Raw genomic sequence first — 19,487 nt, forward strand, 5'->3', positions numbered from 1 at the left:
TATAATGCTTGTATTTCATATTGTTTGTTGCTGATGCCTCTTCTGTGTTTGTTTGCCAGTTGTAGTGGCTGTTCAGCCTTTATTATTCACGTGCTGATTTAATGGCCAACTTTCCTTCATTCTGAAGACATCTTGAATTGCACAGAATTTTGTGGTCTATTCAAAGTATTCACTTAAGGATATAATTTTTTTTTTCAGATTTGAATTTTTCATGTTTAACTTATGCTTCTGATTTCAATACTGCAAGGTATTTCTCTATGTATTTCAATAAACAGGCCAGGATTAAAGACATATATGATGAGCTAGAGAAAAAGCAAAGAGAGAAACTAAAGAAGAGAGAAGAAGATATGAAGAGGATAGAAGAGCTAGAGAGACACATAGCTCATCTAGAAGCAAATTTTAAAAGAAATGAAGATCTATTTAATGAAAACCATAAGGTAAAAGTGGTAGATTCTGAGCCATTTCCTGACTACTTTCTAATTGTTATTACACCAACAAAAAAAAAAGTAAAAAAAAAAAAAAAAAAAAAAAAGAAAATTAAAAAGATGGAACAGAAGAGTTCAGAAGGGATTGATTATTAAGGTGTGTGATTGTGCTGTGATACAACAAAACATACAGCCTGATCTCAGCCTTAGAGTCCTGTCCTTTCTTGCCTTCTGTATTAGAAAAATCATTATTTCTCTTTTAAGTTTTGTGATTCTCTTTCTTACAAAAGGGAAGACTGTTTAGTAATTGCTTATTTCCTTTGTATCAATTTGTTAAGTTATAAGTTGAAAAGAGCAACCAATGTATAAGCCGTGGCAGGCTGGGAACCCTTTTCCATTCTCTGCTTTGTGAGTGATATTGATTTTTATTTTTTTTTCCTTTTTCTCATGAAATGTCTGTTTCATATAAGAAAAAGACACAGAAAATCTTAGTCTTAAAAACAAATCCTCAGCATTCTGGAATTGACTTTGAATAAAATACATCTTTCTCTTCCAAGGTCTGTATTCATTTTGCTTCTGGTAAAGCATTTGTACTGTCATACTCTGACGTGTTTTGAAAGCAAGGCTAAATAGATGTTTTCCTCCAGAAGTCCAGTAATGACCTAGTACAATAGCATTGCCCGCATGTGCTGGATGTAGTAATGATGCTAACTCTTCCTAAGGGGAAAACCTTGGGAAAATTTTCAGGAAGTAACCTTTCATCCAGAACAGTTCAAAAGAATAACAGGAACGACAATGGAAATTGTAAGACTGTGAAGCACTTCTTTTGTTACTACAGTTTCCTCTTCTAAATCTGACAATCTTGTAGGTCTTTAAAACTTTCCTTATAAGGAGTGTTGCAGCAGTGGTGATAAAAAAACAGAATGTACATTAGACGATGTTATCTAAATAAATTACTGTTTGAAACCAAGATATTACAGTGAGGGATGGTTTTGAAAGATACTCATAGTAGGTGGATCAGTTTATTCAGTCTTTAAAACTGGAGGCCTTAGGTGGACAATCGTTTCCTTAAGTAATGATGATAGTGACCAGTGTCTGTGGGAAACAGATGTTATTTTAATGAAAAGATGTGGAAATAGTCAAAATATGGACGCTAGAGTTTGATATAAGATGTAATGGCACTTCAGTGACTATTACGTATACATATATAATGTACATTTAAGAAAAACACTAAATGAAACCAATACTACCTTTCCTTTACAGAGCTGCTAGGATGTAATTTATTTGAAGATTTTTAATATTTTTTTTCTCATTAAAAACAATTCCATAACATTGCATTATTCTTTTTGTACATCCTTTTCTTGATTAGATTCTTATTCCTTTTCTTATTTTGGGGAATGGCTCTGACAACTAGAAACATTGGAAATATTTCATTTGTCTTCTGTCTTCTGCCACACGTGCAGCAGAGTTTAGCATTCACAGTGATCATTGTACAAATCAAAAGCACTAATTGTGAGCTGTCCTGTTGTCATTATGCTTCAATTAAGCTTTGCCTTACAAAGCCTTTGTTCTGTATGCCACCATGAAGTCATAGGACCATTGAATAGTGGTTTGGAAAGGACCTTGATCAGCTTGTTTCTACCCCTCTGCTGTGGGCAGTGACACCTTCCACTAGGCCAGTGCTCACTAAACTGCTCACTAAAGCAAGCAGTTTTTCAGCGTAGGGAAAATTACCTGAAATTTCCCTCCACACACACCCCCTATGTGCACTCCTATTTCTTGGCTGTTGGGTTTTTTTTCTGTCAAAGGAAATAAATATTTTATATACCTGAACTGAAAATAATCAGTTTGAAGGAAAGGTTTATCTCTTAAGTGTCTGAAAGAGGAGAAAATTTTCACTTGTCCGTTGTTCCCGTTCAGAAAAAGCAAAATACCTTCATTTTTGTTTCAAAATCAACACCCAACAAAACTATTGCTTTTCCATAATCTCCATACATCTCACAGCTCATGCTTTCAATCAAGTACAGTTAACATCTTTCAAGCCTTTTTAGTTTAGATACCTGTTTTTTTATTTTTGGTCAATGCCAGACACAAGAGTTTCTGTTGCCTCATCCATAAGCTCTTACAGAATCATTCTGCAATCATTTATGGTTCAGTTATCTGCCTACTGGTAAATAATTTGCCACAGGAGATCATCTCTATTTTTTATTGTTACTCTACATGAATTGTTCTTTATATTACCTACATATAGCAATACTTCAACACTTTGGGGGGAAGACTGGAGAATGTAGAATAGTTTGAATTTAGATAATGAATTATTTGATAGTTTGTTTTTGGTTCAGGTTTAATATGTCAGATTGGAAAAAAAGCCCTTCTCTAATAGCTAATAGTATTTTCAAAACAGCGCAATAATGGCAGTGACAAACGGTGTTAGCCCTTCCCTAGCTAAAACTAAGTGGAAACAATGTGACAAAGATCACATCATTAGTCTCCTGGAAACCTGGGGAGGTGTGGCATAAGTTATGTGTCATTGTCCATAGCTGTGTATTTGCTTCTGTAATAGAAGCTTGGAAACAGAGTTTGCCCAAGCAGATTTATATGTGAATGATGTGTGAGGTACTGGTAGTGCCAAACAAGAACTTTCTCATTGATTAAATGTTTAAAATGCTTCAGAATGGAAATATTAATACTGATTTTAATGTTTATTGTTATATAAGATGAATTGAATTTGAAATTTTGAATAACATAGCGTAGTTGTTATGCAATTATTTAAGTACCTTTTGTGATGTAATTTTTTTTTATTACATGCATTAATAATACTTTATATCATTTAGTATCTGATGCTCACACTAATGATGCAAATGAAATTAATACAATTGAGAAGAACTGTTTTGTTTGAGGTACTAATTAATAACAGACTGGATGAATGAAAAATACAAAAATCAATTATACAAATATTGCATTTTCCATCTTCTTCCTCTTCTTCCTAGTTCTCTTTAGCTGTATTTTTCACGAGTAAATGATAAGAAATAGTAAACATTTCTCCTTTGTATTCCTTCCATGGAAGCTATTCCGATGCGTATGCATTTTGGTTAGATAACTTTATTTGTAGCTTTCTTGGCAGAAAGAATGTAAAGAAGCCTGGGGAGAAGAGTGAGCAGTGATATTTTGTTGTGTGATGATAAACACTGTTTGAAGCACCAAAGATGTTTTCTCTTTTATGTGTGCATTTTTTCCTTCAAAGCATAGAGTACACAACATGTGAATGAGCATGCTGTGTTGATAGAAAAAAGGTGTGGAGGGGTAAACAAAAGTAAACTTAAGAATAGTAACTTAAGTAGTTTACAGCTAAAATATCTGATTTCTCTGGAAGGTAAGACAATATGTTTTGAATAATAACACATCTCTTTGTGGATGTTCCCTCCAGAAACTCTCCTACTTAAATCAGAGAGCACAAGAGCTAGATAAAAAGCAGAAGCAAACAGAACAACAGCTGAAGCAAAAAAGAAATATTCTGCAACATCAGTTAAATGCTATACAGGTGAATAATGTTTTTGTGGCCTTTTTGAAGTACATTTTATCTCAAAACTTAAACTGTCTTTTCTACACAGTTGCTTTGAAACTATGTACATGTAAATAGCATGTGCTTTTTTTTTTTCTCTCTTGTAGTTGCACTAATGTATGAGGTCCGTAGCCTTAAAACAGAGTAAAGTACAAAGCAGAGTAGATATCGGGGTCACTGAGAAGTCCTTTTCTTTCTTCATTTGCTGCACTGGCTCAGATTGCTTGAGGGGCTTTGGAAATGTAAAGGAGAAAATCAATAAGAGATGAAAACAATACTGGTGTGATAGAAAGTGCCTGCTAATTGCATGTTTGCACAGCAGATGGCATCTTTTTGTAAATGATGGCTTATATCTGCTGTATCAGTTACTAAACTGTATAATCCACTGAAGGGAATGACTGAATTTCATTACTGAACACTATGTTTTATATAAATGTGTTCGTAAGCATTACAAGAAGAAAGCATCTTCTTTCTAAGATATTGTTCATTTTTATTATTCTTTCATTTGTATATGTATAAACTTAAATTAGATTAAGCCTTAGATTAGATACTAAGCCTCAAAAATGAGTCATAGATTAAAATAAAAACAAAACAAAATGCTTTCATGTTGTTCAGCATATCTTTCACGAACCTGGTAATTTCTTCCTAAAATCTGACACTTCCTACTTGTGACAATCTTAAATTAAGGATTGGAGAATTCACAGGTACATTCAAGCTTCTAAATTTGATAGGAAAGACAGAGTTTATGCATCTCTTTCTGTGAAACATGAAGCACGCTGCAGGTTTACCAGAAGACCTCAGAACATGTGGAAGTGACTGATGAGTCACATACTGGTCAACGTACATATCAGCATATTGATATTCAGTAATTCTACATTGTTTTCCAGTGCAAATCATTCTTAGTCTTCAGTTTTAAGAATACCTTTCTTAGTAACTGTAAATAACTGTTCCACTACTTCAGGTAGTGTTCTGAGGAAATGAAACAAAAAAATGTAGAAAGCCAATTTTATCAGATCTCCAGAGCAATGAACTAGTAACGATATTTGGATACCCTTAGTACTACCTTCTTAGAGCTTTGGTTGGTATTCCTTAAGCACAGCAATTGAAGTTTTGTGAAAGGGGTGCTAGGCTGTTAGCTACTACAGCAGACCTTAAGGAGAGGCTGTTCAGTCTACCAATTTTTAGATTACAGAATGTAGAATAACTCAACGTTTTTATTTGTCTGTTCTAAAAACTGATTGCAAGTTATTTCTCTTCTGTAATAGGTACCAGATTGCATTGACCCAATGGCTAGTATTCCCTGGCCTTGGAAGCCAACCTTTTCACTTCTTATCTGCCTTCTCAGGATGTCAGAGACAAAATGCTTCTTCACTGGCAGTTTTGTTCTAACATAGTTCATATACGAATCTTTAGGAAAAAAAAAAAAAAAAAAAAGAATGAACAGGTCACAACTTCTTTTTGTATGTATTTACACTACGCTCTGATGCCTCAATCATCTCAAATTTTATTATTTGCTTAAGATTAGGGCCTGAGCCCTCTGCTCTGATATTACATATACTACAGGCTATCACATTTCCCTAAGTTCCTCTGATTCTAAAACTAACAGGGATTTGAGATTCTATATGGGGATTTGTGTTAATTACCGTATCTTCATTTTCCTTCTAATGATTCTACGTTCCTGCAGGAGACCTGAAATTTCCACCTTATCCTATAAAAAAACGTATTACATTTTAGAAAGTTCAAGAGGTCTTAAGGTATCTCATGTACTTCTGTGCTTATGTTCCTATCTGTAATAAAAGCTTTGATTCATCAATTTTTTTTTTCAGCCTCCTTTTAGCTATACCTTTACAAAACACTTACTTTATAAGGAAAATGATCATTAGGCTATGTACCAGGGTACTGCCTCAGAAAAATGGTACAGTATATTAAAAAATATATATATACTGACCTTTATTAAAATATTTACATATATTCTTTGTCTACTAAATGTTAAGGTCTTGAATTTTTTTTATTTCATGCAGTGTTTATAATTGGTGCATATTTAAATTATCTGAATATGTGTGTATGTATGGGAATAATCAAAAGGTATTTTCCTCCCTCTTAATTTAACCCATTTATGTAACTGCTTAGAGCCCATTAGTATGGTTACAAAATCTAATGCAGCTACTTTAAAAGCATAACCCAACTAATAGACTCAACTTCTTAATACTTTTGTACTGCTGCAGTGCATTATATTTACCTTGTTTATTGAGGAAGCTGCAGTGTTTTTTTTTACTAGATACTGATGCTATTGGAAGTACTGTTTGCTTTTGTCATGAATCTTTACTCTTTTTTTGATCCTATAACTGTTGGTCTCTTTTGGAATGAAAAAGATATTGCAGTGTAATGTCTCTTCTGTGGGTTAGGAAGTTTCGTTTTTAACTTGGTGTTTTTCAAAAGCTTAATATCAGAATCTCTTTGAAAAGTTGTGTACTTTGAGATGAATTTAGCAGTCTTGTCCTCTGTGCTTATATTCTCCGAAGTATGGAGTACAGAGTAACTCTGTTATGACAAAAGGTCAATATCTAAAAGAAGAAAGCTCTCAATTTAGGCAATTAAGTGAATAATGGCAGTTTTCAGAGATAATGACTACGCTACATTCTGCCTGGAGTTGGTGCCATCTGAAAATTTGTTTTTTTTCTTTAAAGATCAGTTTTTCAGGTATTTGCCTGAGACAGTTTTGCAGCATGTAAGCAATTTGATGATCTAGCAGTAAAAATGGCCAGTTAAGACACTGCCTGCACTGAAATAAACAGACCCAGGCTTGGTCAGATGTGAAAATTGCTCCTTTTCATTGTCATTAATAAAGTTGTTGCTGTGCAAGGCTTATCTGAAAGACTTCTATGTAAAAGAGCAAAAATTAAAGAGGATATGTATGTTATGTATTTTTATGAGGGTGATCTACAAACTTACAAACATACATGTACAATATAAGTGACTGCAGAAATTGTGTCATAATAAAATGTATGGTTATACGGTAGATGTGCAACAAGTTGATGGGCTGTAACTAGATGGGCAAAATCATGCTCTAATAGAAAAGCAATTATTCTGTTTCACTAAGTACTTCAACTGCCCCTCTAGAAGCAGTTCTGTTTCTTTGAGTATACAGTTTATGATTTGATGCCCGTTATCATATTCTTAAAATACAGCACTGGGAAATCTTGCCCTCCTAGTTTATATACTATATGCTTTTTTAATTTCCAGGAAAAACAATCATTTTTTTCTAGTCAAATTGATGAAAACTGTCTCACTGTGGAAAATTTAAAAAATGAACTTAAGGAACTCGCTGAATTATGGAATATGAAGCAAACACAGATGGAAGGTGCAGAAAAACTGTTAATCGATTTACGGTAAGACCTGCCTGTTACGTGAAGCTGTAAAGGTATTTTATTGCTTTTGTAAAAGTAATTTAGTAATTTTACTTTATTTCTATTTCTACAGGTAGTTTTATTGTTTTACAGAGTTATTCCTAGGAAATGTAATGCACTTTTCCTCAATAATTTGAAAGTATTTTTGTGTGTTTACTGACTGTAGTTGTAATGCATTTGTAGAAGTTATTCATTACACAATGTCTACCTACCAAACTGAATTTTGGGTATCAATATTACTTCTGGAAATCTAATAATATTCATGGTCAGTTGCATCTTTAATTAATGGTGGATTCCTCTCATTCTGTGTTCTCTCTGTTTTAAGAAGGTTGGATCAACATTTACTGTGACTGATGAGTCCTGAAAATAGTCTCAAAGGGCTCTATCTAACTGATTATGGAGACTGCCTTCTAGGCCACTGAAGCCTTGGAGGGCCATATATGCTGATTGCACAGCAGGCTTACTCTTCAAGGAGAAAGGTGAACCTGCTATGCAGTGTCAAATGGAAAACAGCTTGGATTGTTGAGTAGTGCAGAATAGCTAAATAATGAAAAAAAATTCCTGGTGTCATTGTAATGCACTTTGCTGTCTGTCATCTTATTCACTAAATATACTATCAATGTTGAAAGATCTTTGAGAGATTATTGCATTAAATTCTTGTCTGGAAAAAAAAAAAAAGTGATACTATATATAGATTTTTAACTGAATTTGTGGAACAGAATTACAGACTTACTGAGGTTGGAAGGGGCCTATGAAGATCATCTAGTACAATGCCCTTCTAAAGCACGTTCCCTAGAGTATGTTACATTGGCAAGCATCCTTGTGGATTTTGAATATCTCCGGAGAAGGAGACTGTAACCTCTATAAGCAGCCTGTTCCAATGCTGTGTCATCCTCAAAGCAAAGAAGTTTTCTCATGTTGAGAAGGAATTTCCTGTGTTTCAGTTTGTCTACGTTGCCTCTTGCCATGTTGCTGGGCAGCACTGAAAAGAGTCTAGCCCCATACACTTTAGCACATGCCTTTTAGATATTTATAAGCATTGGTAAGATCCCCTCTCAGTCCCTCTTCTCCAGGCTGAGCAATCCCAGGTCCTTCAGCCTTTCCTCATAAGGGAAGTGCTCCAGGCCCCTCATCATCTTTGTGGCCCTCTGCTGGACTCTCTAGAAGTTCCCTGTCTTTCTTGAATTAAGGATTCCAGAATTGGTTACAGTACTCCAGATGTGGCCTCACCAGGGCAGAGTAGAGGAGTATGATCATGTTCCTTGCTGGCTACCCTCTTGTTTATGCACCTCAGGATCCCATTGGTCTTCTTTGTCACAAGGGCACGCTGCTGACTCATGGCCAACCTGCTGTCCACCAGCACAATCAAGCCCTTCTCTGTAAAGCTCATTTCCAGCTGATCATCTCCTAACCTGTTCTGATGCATGAAGTTATTCCTCCCCAGGTGCAGGAATCTATGCTTGCCCTTGTTGAACCTCAGAATGTCCCTTTCCACCAACTCTCCAGTCTGTCTAGGTCTTGCTGAATTGCAGCTCATCCTTGTGGTGTATCAGTCAGTTCTCCCAGCTTTGTATCATCAGCAAATTTGCTGAGGGTACACTGTATCTCTTCATCCAGGTTACCAGTGAGTATTAATGGTAAAAATATTCAGAAGACTTTTTTTTTTTTTTTTTTCAGGCTGTTCTACTTTATTCTATTAATTTTGTTTTGACTGATATGTCACTTGGTATTTTGTCAGGTTGTTTTAAGTAAGTTTTGTTTAGCCATTTCTTGTTATATTTTGTGTTAGTCTTCATAAGAGTGCTGATTCCTGCCTTCACAGAAAAACTGATATTGAAGGACTGCTTCTGGTTTTGCTCTTGGCTATTTTTCCTTTTTTTTTTTTTTTTTTTGGGGGGGGGGGGGGCCATGCTGGCTAGCCTAATCTGCTGGATCTGAGGTAAAACAGCCCCTACTTTTGCTGTCCATCTTTATCGTTATCCTTTTATAGTTAACTTCCTAACATTTTCTTCTGAAGAACAACCCTTCCTTCACTTATTATTATTTACCAGCAATGCAATAAAAGGACTAAATAACATCTACTGGCATGAAATAGAAAAGAAATATTGACACAATGTTTTCAATATAATAATAAAATTATTATTATTTTTTTTTTTAATTAACATATTTGTCTGCAAAACTGAAAAAGATCCCATCACAAGTATCCCACCTGGAAAGTTCTTTATACCATTGGCTTTGGAAAAATTATGTTTGCACTCTTGGAGTAGATAAAGACATGTCCTCGTGTCATGAAATTAAGAATGAACATTAAATATATTAATTCCACATTTTTTAAAAAAATCTCATTGAAGTTTGGTGCCAATAAAATTAGAAGGATGATGACCATATCCTGTGAGCTGAAGGTTTTGTGAGAAGCACACTTCCTTATGTTTCTCTTGCCCACTCTTTTTGTAGGTTTTAAGAAAAAAAAATATTTAAGAAAAATGAGAGGAAGTGTTATTACTTATATACATTAATTATTTTATATATTTTGTATACTGCCTAAGGCAATTCATCTTCATTCAGTGCAGCCCAGGCAAGCTAGATAGCTGGACATCCATGTCTTAGATGTTTCAGTTTTCTGCAGAAATCTTGTTCTGTAGAAAGTCTTTGATTGAAAAAAGACCATGCTAGGTAAGGACAGAGACAAAATAAATAAATAAAAAAAATAAAGACATGTATGTACAAATGATGTGAAGCTTCCTTTTTCTGTCTCAACAAATAATAAAATACTGTTTACCCAGTGTGACATGAGCTCATTCTGTGTCTCAGAATATAATTATTTCAGCAAATGTTTCACATCTAGTAGTAAACCAGTCCATTCTCTAGAAGGTTATTTTTAAAAATGCAAGTTGTTATGAAAATTGAGAAATTTGTATTTCTTGATAGACTCATAAGTGCTCCACATATTCATGGATAAGATCAATCATATTGCTCTGTATTTTTAAAATGGTACAATTATTAGGAAGAGGACTGCCCATTTTATCTGTTATAAAATTTAAAATTAAACCTGTATGTAAAGAATGAAAAACAGTGTAGGATAATCTCGTGATTGCTTCATTGAATTTATTTTTTTCTTTTAAAGGAAAAATCTAAGTGGTGTGATGTTTAAGCAGCAAAATGTCCAGACAGTATTTAATCATTTCCAAGATGATCTAGCAGAATATGAAAAAAGGTTAAAGCAGGAAGCAAAAGTATGTGGAGAGTTACTACAGACAAGAAAGAAAGATCTGAAAAATTCGGAAGTGAGTATTATCAGATCTGTGTTTCTTTATCTGAGAAATGATGCAACAATTTTTAGTTAGTTCTGTCTCTTTTTTAGATGTAAAAAATGGAGTGATTTTATCAAAAGTTTGAAATTAGTAGTATCTTGTCAATATGCAAGTATTCTAAGTGAAATAAATTTATACTTTTCTGTAGTACAGTTTTACATTTCTTTGAAAAAGAAGTGATTTTAGGAAAATTATAAAATGATGCGTTTGCTTTGGCACATTTAGTTTTTCATTAATGTTTAGGATTCTGGTATGCTTTCTGTAATGTATTTTCTTTCCCTCTGATTTGTGGATACCTGTAGGAAAGGAAAAGTCATCTCTTCTGCTAACTTAAAAATCATTTTATTCTTTTCATCAGGAGCTTAGTCTTGAACAATTGTGGGTAAGATCAGCATCTGTAAGTTCTCATTCCTCTTTAATCACCTATTTAGAAGAATAGTGCTCCGTGCTTTATGTAAAACTTTTTGAACTGTCAGTAGTGCTCCACAGTAGAACCCTCATCTGGATCTTAGGAATAGCAACTGATACCAAGAAGATGGAGCCAGATATTAAGTGGGCATCATCAGAGCCAATTGAGGCAGAGGTATAAAATACAAAAGAGTAATAATCACAAAATCTTAAAAGAAATCAGATGCGATACAATTATTTATTGTTTTCTGCATTACTTTTAGAAGTAAATCGATGAAAAGATGAGCATTCTTGATTCTCACTGGTGCAAGATGAAGTGCTTCTACAGTGATATCAAATCTGAGTTTTATTTTCTTTCTACTGATGGGAAACTTTTAGCCTGATTTTTGTCTCAGCACTGCATAATAGAGTTTGGAGTTTATTATTCTGCTGCAAATTGCATTTTCATCAAAGTCTGTACAGCTTAGAGTGAAGGAAATTTTTTTTTTAAATTAGGGATTGCTGCTTTATAGCTACTCATTGGGATATCAATCCTTACCAAACATCAGTCTACAGTCTTGTGTTAAATTAATACTAAGGTCAAAAATACGTGCTAGTATTTCAACTTGCTCATTTTTATCTTACCTTCAAAAATCACTGTAAGGGTTATTAGAATCATAGAATCATAGAATCACCAAGGTTGGAAAAGACCTAAAAGATCACCCAGTCCAACCGTTCACCTATTCCCAATAGCTCCCACTAAACCATGTCCCTCAACACAACATCCAGCCTTTCCTTGAACACCCCCAGGGTCGGTGACTCCACCACCTCCCTGGGCAGTCCGTTCCAGTGCCTGACCACCCTTTCTGAAAAGTAATACTTCCTAATGTCCAGCCTGAATCTCCCCTGCCGTAGCTTGAAGCCATTCCCCCTGGTCCTATCACTGATGACATGAGAGAAGAGGCCGACCCCCAGCTCACTACAACCTCCCTTCAGGAAGTTATAGAGAGCAATGAGGTCTCCCCTGAGCCTCCTCTTCTCCAGGCTGAACATTCCCAGCTCCTTCAGCCTCTCTTAGGTGAGGTACCTTTCTTATCTCTTTTAGAACACAAGATTTGTTCTTCTTATTGTTTCCTGTTATGTCTCTACTCCCATCTCCGTTTCATGCTGTTACAGGTATTGCATGAAGAGCTCTTAACAGTATTTCTTTATTGACATAATGTTGGGGTAATGAGATTACACCATGATTTTGATGGTTAAATGTAAGTAAAAATATTTTGCTGCATGTCCATGAGCCTGTTTAAATTTTTGCTGTAACTCTTTTCTGGTCTCTGTGATGACATCTCTTCAGTTAGATCTGCAGCTTGAATGGAGGCACACACTGTTACCCTTTGACTGTTTGCCTACTTATTACCTAGTCATTAATGTTATTGCTAGGAGTGTCTCCAGCAAAGACGGATATTTCTTCAGCACCTTATGGACAGTAAAAAAAAATTAAGCAGGGACTTCTGTTTTTGTTACCCAAAAGAAATGGGCAGAAGGCCTAGTAACAGTGAGTGAAAACGTTTAATAAACCATTGAAACTAGGATTTATAGGTGATTCAATTTAAATTCTAGTAAACTCAGGGGAGATAGCCATGATTTGTGGAGGTTGGAACATTTATTTTACAAAAATGACCAGCATAGCTGTCCAGGAAAGGTCACTTGCACAGTTTCAGAATTTTTTTTGCTGATGGCAAAAAGTCAAATAATCTAGCCAGCTAGGTAAACCATCCAGCCTATGATAAAGTTATCTTTTCTTATTTAATTCCCCCTCACTCAAAAACTCAAAAAACAAAACACTCAATTCCCCCACTCATAGATAATACAATAGAATGAGACGGCCTATTTTTAAGGTGAGATGTGGAGGTCTGATTAACATGATTTCTCCCATGGGGAGAAAACAAACAAAATCCCCAAAAGAATAACAGAAAAGTAAAGCACTGATTTCTTGAACGCAATATATAGGAGGCAGGTTCAATAGGTTCTGATCTAGTATTTCTAGGAATTCTGGTCAGACATTATATTGAATGAGAATTACCTGTCCTAATATAACAAAAAATTAAAGTAATTACAGTAATTAAAAAAATAGTACTTGGTTCCAAGTGTAAAAGCGTGCAAAAACTGAAAGGGAATATTTCCTGAACGGGCTGTGAATATGTATGGTAACACCGCATGTATTCAAAGGTGAGGTGAAAGCAAAACCCCAAGCTACTCAATGTAAGTTGTGTTGTTTAGTCTAGAAGAACCGCTGTTAGATATTTTGGTTGATTCAGGAACTGATTTAAAGGGGAGAAATGAACGTGTCAATGCCAAACACTAGATGTGCACATCTGTCCTGGTTTCAGCCCAAAGAACGTTAATTGTACAATGCTATTTTGATTCTTGCTGTGATGGGAACGCACTCGAGCTGCTTGGTGGCAGTGCTGTCACCTTGATGGTGCAGGGAGGGGCAGGGTGAGGCCAGTACAGATACATAGAATCACAGAATTATAGAATGGCCTGGGTTGAAAACCACCACAGTGGTCATCTGGTTTCAAACTTCCTGCTGTGTGCAGGGCTGCCAGCCGCTATACCAGGCTGTCCAGAGCCACATCCAGCGTGGCTTTGAATGCCTCCAGGGATGGAGATTTACCTCCTTGGGCAGTCTGTTCCAATCTGTCACCAACCTCTAAGTGAAAAACTTATTCCTAATATCTAACCTCCCCTCTCTCAGTTTAAGGCCATTCCCCCTTGTCCTGTCACTATCCACCCTCGTAAACAGTCATTGCCCCTCCTGTTTATACACTCCCTTCAGGTATTGGATGACCACAATGAGGTTGCCCCGGACAGTGCCTTCTCTTCTCCAAGCTAAACAAGCCCAATTTTCTCAACCTTTCCTCAATGGAGAGGTGCTCCAGCCCTCTGATCATCTAATGAGGCCGGGGTCATTCCATACCACGTGGCACCACATGGAGTATAAAGCTGCAGGCAGTGGGACAGGGCTGGCTGCTGCTTGGGGTGCTGTGAGTTGGTCAGGGGGGTGAGTCCTTGTGTTACTGCAGGGTGTCATTTTGGTGCTGCGCGTTGGTCAGCCAGTGGTAAGGAAGTGCTATGTGGCTGCATACTGTTATTGCATTTTTGTTTCTATTTTCCCCTTCAGTCTTAGTAATTGGCTCTTATTTCACCCCATGAGTTCTATTTTGTTTCCAGTTCTCTCCCTCGTCCAGAGGTGAGGCAGTGAACAAATGGCTGTGTGGTGTGAGCTGCTGCCAGGTTACACCACAGCAGCAGTTGACTGTTTAGCTTCAAGATTAAAATTACAGTAATCCTCATTATCTTGTTTTTGAGGCAGGTATAAGCCTGTAGGCCTAATGGAGAGGTCTATGTTGCTGAAAGGGGCGGAAGGAGTATTGAGGCTGAGAAACCCCGTTGGAGGTCTATGCAAATGTCCAACTGAATGTCGTTTTTGTGGTGACTTGTGGGTTTTGTGAGGGGGAATGAAAGCTGGTAATGGAGAACAAGAGGAAAGGAAAAACTTGCCAAGAAAAAGAGTTTGAATGGCTTGACAGAAAGAGGATCGATTGTTCAAAGATCTTAATAAGAAGCCTCTCTATTCTGGGGTCTAGAGAGGACTATTAAATCCATAGAAAAGATCTCTTACTAAGAGATAAACTGGCCAGGAACCAGGTGAGAAATTTAGTAATTTCATGAGAAAGCTACAGACTTCTTGTCAGAGCTGTGATGGATTTGGAGTTGAGAATTAGCCTTGGTAGGGGAGAATCTGCATAAGCACATGATGGCCCTAGAACTGCTCTGGAAGAAAGAAGTATCGTGAGGAGATTCCTGTCCAGAAGCAATCTTATCACGATGAGGACTAAATATCATGAGAAACCAAAGAATTGATGTGTCTGGTTTTTGCAGGAATACACATGGTGTATGTTTTGGCTGAAGAGCTGAGTCGCAGCTTTTGCAGACCTCCCAGACAGTCTTATCATGGGAGAAAGTGGTGCCAAGTGCTAAGATTGTGACACATTAATTTAGCAAATGTCACAGCTAAACACAAGGTGTGATTTTTGTTTTCCCAACGTGCATTCTACTAAATGTGGTAAAATTTACATATGTAATGATAAAGTTATACCTTACAGGCATATTTTATCACTGTGCTGTTTGTAACTACTCTCATAGCATCTCATTACCTTATGTTCTACAGAGACTGTACAGTCCCCAAACTATCACATTGCCATTTGGTTCAGTGCTGATATGTGCAGTATTAAACACACAGATAAGAATTCTTTGACATAACAATTCATAATGAGTGTTGGATCACGTTCAGAATGATTATATTGTGCCTTGTTTTCTTAACCTGAAAGCAAGCCTGCTTTTCTGCTGCTAATGTGATTATTGTACTTCCAATTACAGTAACTGTAAAACTGATTACTGTTGTTGTTGAAGATTGAGCGAGACAATTTGAATGACCAACACTCTCTTGAAATGTGAAAATGCGTCCTCATTAAGATTTGCTATTGGCCTTGTGATCATATATTTCTGAAGTGCGAGTGTATGAATTTTTGAATTCAGACATCTGAATATAGTGGATTATACATTTGAGAAGTGCATTTAGTTTTGCTATCCAGAGCATTAACAGAAATACTGATTCTTTAACTTTCCTTTTGCTTTGTAATCAGTACCAATATCAGAATTTCCTAATTCTATTAAGTAAGATTAGTCTTCTGCTAAAAAAACCCTTACCACCCAGTAATGTTTCTAGATTTTCTGTGAATTTGCTTGAATGTTGGATGATACTGGAAAATAAGATGATAGTAAATTGTTATTTCTTTTGCATTGTACCTTTGTGAGCTTAAGAAATGTTCAATCTAAAACTGAAAGTGAATTTCTGAGTCATATAGAAGTGCACCTTGAAATTCCTTTATTGGAATGATGTTTTCAGCTTATCATGATGTGAAAAGCTTAGAAGTAAAGAAATGCACCTTTTTTTCAGTGTAAATGTTGTATATAATGGAATAAGTTTTTAATAATTTATTCCTAGAAACATATTCAATCTGCAAATATTTGATCCAAATGTTTTGACCCTAACTTAAATGTTTTTTGTTTTAAAACAAATCCGCATTGTTCCTGTGAGCACTTTTTTTTTTTTTTTTTTTTTTTTTTAAATAGAAAAGCATTTTCCTTCTGGGAAATGATATATCGGAAAATCCATGACCGGTTCTAACAACTAGTCATGATATGTTATTTCATCAGGTATTGAGAGTATTACTAATGACATAATGTACAAAATGGCATATTTCAGAAGAGATTCTTACAGCAATACAGTCATACAGTGCTGAAAGCTGAATTAAGAAATAGGGAGAAACTAAGTTAGATGCAAGGGGCTGTTTATCATCATGGTATTAGATAAAATCCACTGGGCGCCTTTTATCATTTACTATTCATCTATTTAGGTCATTTTTTCTACTAGTCATTGTTTTCAGTCTTGCTGCACTAATATGTTCAGAGAGCTTCCATCTCTTTCAAAAAATTCTGCTAATCAATATTAATGTTACTGAAGAGCTTTGTTTCAGCATATCCATGTAAATGTGAGAGTTACGTTTGAAGATATATGACAAAAAAGGATTTTTTTTAATACCTAGAGAGCCATTGATCCCTTTAGGCTATTCTCTGTGTGTGTGCGAGGTAAGGATAACAAATAGTCTGGCCATAAAATTGTCTTTAATTAGTTGACTCAGTGGCTTCCAGCAGTGTGCTATGCTGGTATGTGAGACTCCCATGTTACAAGATAGGCTTTTGAATCTTAGTCCATGCTCCTGGGTAGACTTAGCATATCAGCTTACATGCTGTCCTGTGGGAAGCACTGGCAATATTACCCAAATAACCATCCCACTGATTTTATTGGCTCATGGGGAAGTCATATCCTCTACCTTCTGAGGAATACACAGTAATACAATAGTTAGAGGTTGGGTGCCATGAAAATAAGAACGTTCTCAGTGAAAATGAAAGAGACATAAAAGGAGAAAGCTAATGCAACTTTTGAAGGATAGTTTTGTTACTTGACTGGAAAAAAAAATTAATATGAATAATCATTGCAAGCACATTATCCCTTTATCCCCTTTTCTATTTTAACACAGCATCAATTGGAACAATTGTAACAGTATAAAAATAATTTAAAAAATTAAGTCAACTATCAGTTATTCTTTCTGCAGACACAAAGGCTTTTTCTAAGATGCAAGCAGTTTTTATTATTTCTTCATTCATAGTATTTCAAAAATACTTTGGTCTTTACCAACAGTGTTATTCTAATTCGGAAGACATTCCTTTCTGAAGTTTCATTGGGGGAATAGAAATGTTTTCTACGATTTGTTTTAACATTATCTAAAATCCAGAACAGGTCTGAAACATATCTTCTGAAAAATCATAAATAATGCCTGGAAGTGTCAGCACGGAATAGCCAGAGGATGTGTGCAGGGTTGGGAGCTAAGGAAATCTGTGAAAAAATCAGCATTATAAACATTTGAAAATTATGATCTGGGCACATTTTTCTAAGATATACTTTTCAGTCTTAGAACTTTTTCATTTCTTTCTTTTTGATATATTTCATAAATATATTTATATTTATATATATATATTTATATTTATATTGCATAAATTTCAAAATACAGTAGTAGGCACAAAGACATTTTAAAATGTCTTAAGTGGGTGTGCTCTTCATTTTGTTAAGACTGTGTAAGTTTCTATATTTATATTGTGGTAAGTTCTCAAAATGACTTTACTCATTTTCAATTAAAGTAACTCAGAACAGTGCACAATATTAAGTATACAATGTCTCTCAGTTGGAGAAAAAAATCTTGTCCTGCTATCTGAATGCCTGCACTGATTTAAAACAGGTTAAAAACAGTTAAGCATATGACAGTTGTTAAGCATACGACAAAGCATGCCATGTATCCAGTGTGATGAAGGCAATTGCTGAGACTTTTCTATTTAAGTATGGGTTGTTGTTTTTTTTTGTATTTTAATTTATTTTGTATTTAATTACTCACGCCTTAAAACTCCTGCCATGGTAGTTAAGCCTTTGTCTTTTTTGAGTGTACAATAGCGGTCTTTTAAATATTTTATTTGTACTGGATGCAACTGCATATGAGAATTTCACCTCAGAAGGTGGCAAGTGAGCATGAAGAAGAGTCACAGTGTTCTCTTAGGGGACCTCTAGACCATGGTTAGTCATTCTCTCATTAGTTAATTCTAAGGACAGAATTTTGACTAGTTTATGCTGATAGAATGTGTGCAAGGAAACCACAGATTGCAGTGCAACTAAGTCATGATTCAGTTTAATGTTTCATGGAAGTAATAATTTGTCAAATGTAATATTTTTGTTGTACAAAATCTGATATATGTCCTTTATGCAGTGCATCTGTAGCACAATTTCGAGAAGGTAATATTTACGGCTTAATATGATGTGTGGTGGCTGTGGGGCTTCTTTGCCAACTTTGTGTTTCTTATTCCAGTTCAAAAGTTAGAATAACGAATGCTCTCCCCCTGATTTGGAGCTTAGTATCGTCTTTAGGGTTGCTTTAGCTCATTCCTAAGCCACTGTATATAGTTCAGGTTTGTGAGTACTTGAGATGTTTAACCAATACTGAATTTCTTGAGTAAATCCACTGCATGAGTAAGATTTCAAAAAGCAGGCAGACTAGTTAAAATTTAAGGATGTAAAATCAAAATATTTTGGCTTATGTGAGTCTAGATTTGTTTCATAACTTTTTCTTTTCTTCCTTTCAAGCCAGTCCTGTTCTACTAAGGATTTGCTACTGAAATAAATCATATGTTAGCACCACACAGTTTACTTTGTAGGGTTTTTTGTTTGTTTATGAATGCCACTAGCGCACACTGTCGAACCACTGTTGCACGAAAGCAATAGATTGGTAGATATAATGGTAATGTTCTCTACTGATATCATTTTGAAAATTAAGATTGCAAGCTTGCACTTGGAAATTTGAAAAAGATTTGAGATTTACTACTGCAAAATGATTATACACATGTCCACTGTGCATATGTGTTTAGGTTGAGTTAAGCCTACAGTGTATAGAAAAACTGAAGGAAAAGGCAAGGCAATGATATCATATACAAGTAATGGGCACAAACTGGAACACAGGAAGTTCCATCTTCACTGTGAGGATGATAGAGCACTGGAACAGGCTGCCCAGGCATGTAGTGGAATATCCTTCTTTGGAGATATTCACAACCCACCTGTATGCTTTCCTGTGGACCCTGCTCTAGGGAAGCTGCTTTAGCAGGGGGTTGGACTAAATAGTCTCCAGAGGTCCCTTCCAACTCCTGTGGTTTCTGTAAGTCGGTTTATTAC

At 35.6% G+C, this 19,487-nt stretch overlaps 1 protein-coding gene across 1 annotated transcript in view; it reads left to right on the plus strand.

Annotated features, from left to right (window-relative positions):
* CCDC178 (coiled-coil domain containing 178) overlaps nt 1-19,487 on the plus strand; it is a 182,148-nt gene that overhangs the window by 59,162 nt on the left and 103,499 nt on the right. The window contains exons 15-18 of the mRNA XM_042839033.1: nt 276-437; nt 3,853-3,966; nt 7,231-7,376; nt 10,519-10,678. Of these exons, the coding sequence (XP_042694967.1) occupies nt 276-437; nt 3,853-3,966; nt 7,231-7,376; nt 10,519-10,678 (582 nt within the window). The remainder of the gene's footprint in view (nt 1-275; nt 438-3,852; nt 3,967-7,230; nt 7,377-10,518; nt 10,679-19,487) is intronic.

The sequence above is a fragment of the Centrocercus urophasianus genome, unplaced genomic scaffold (genome assembly GCF_019232065.1).
Source record: "Centrocercus urophasianus isolate 14NV4802_14NV808 unplaced genomic scaffold, USGS_Curo_1.0 seq_11, whole genome shotgun sequence".
NCBI classification, from domain to species: domain Eukaryota; kingdom Metazoa; phylum Chordata; class Aves; order Galliformes; family Phasianidae; genus Centrocercus; species Centrocercus urophasianus.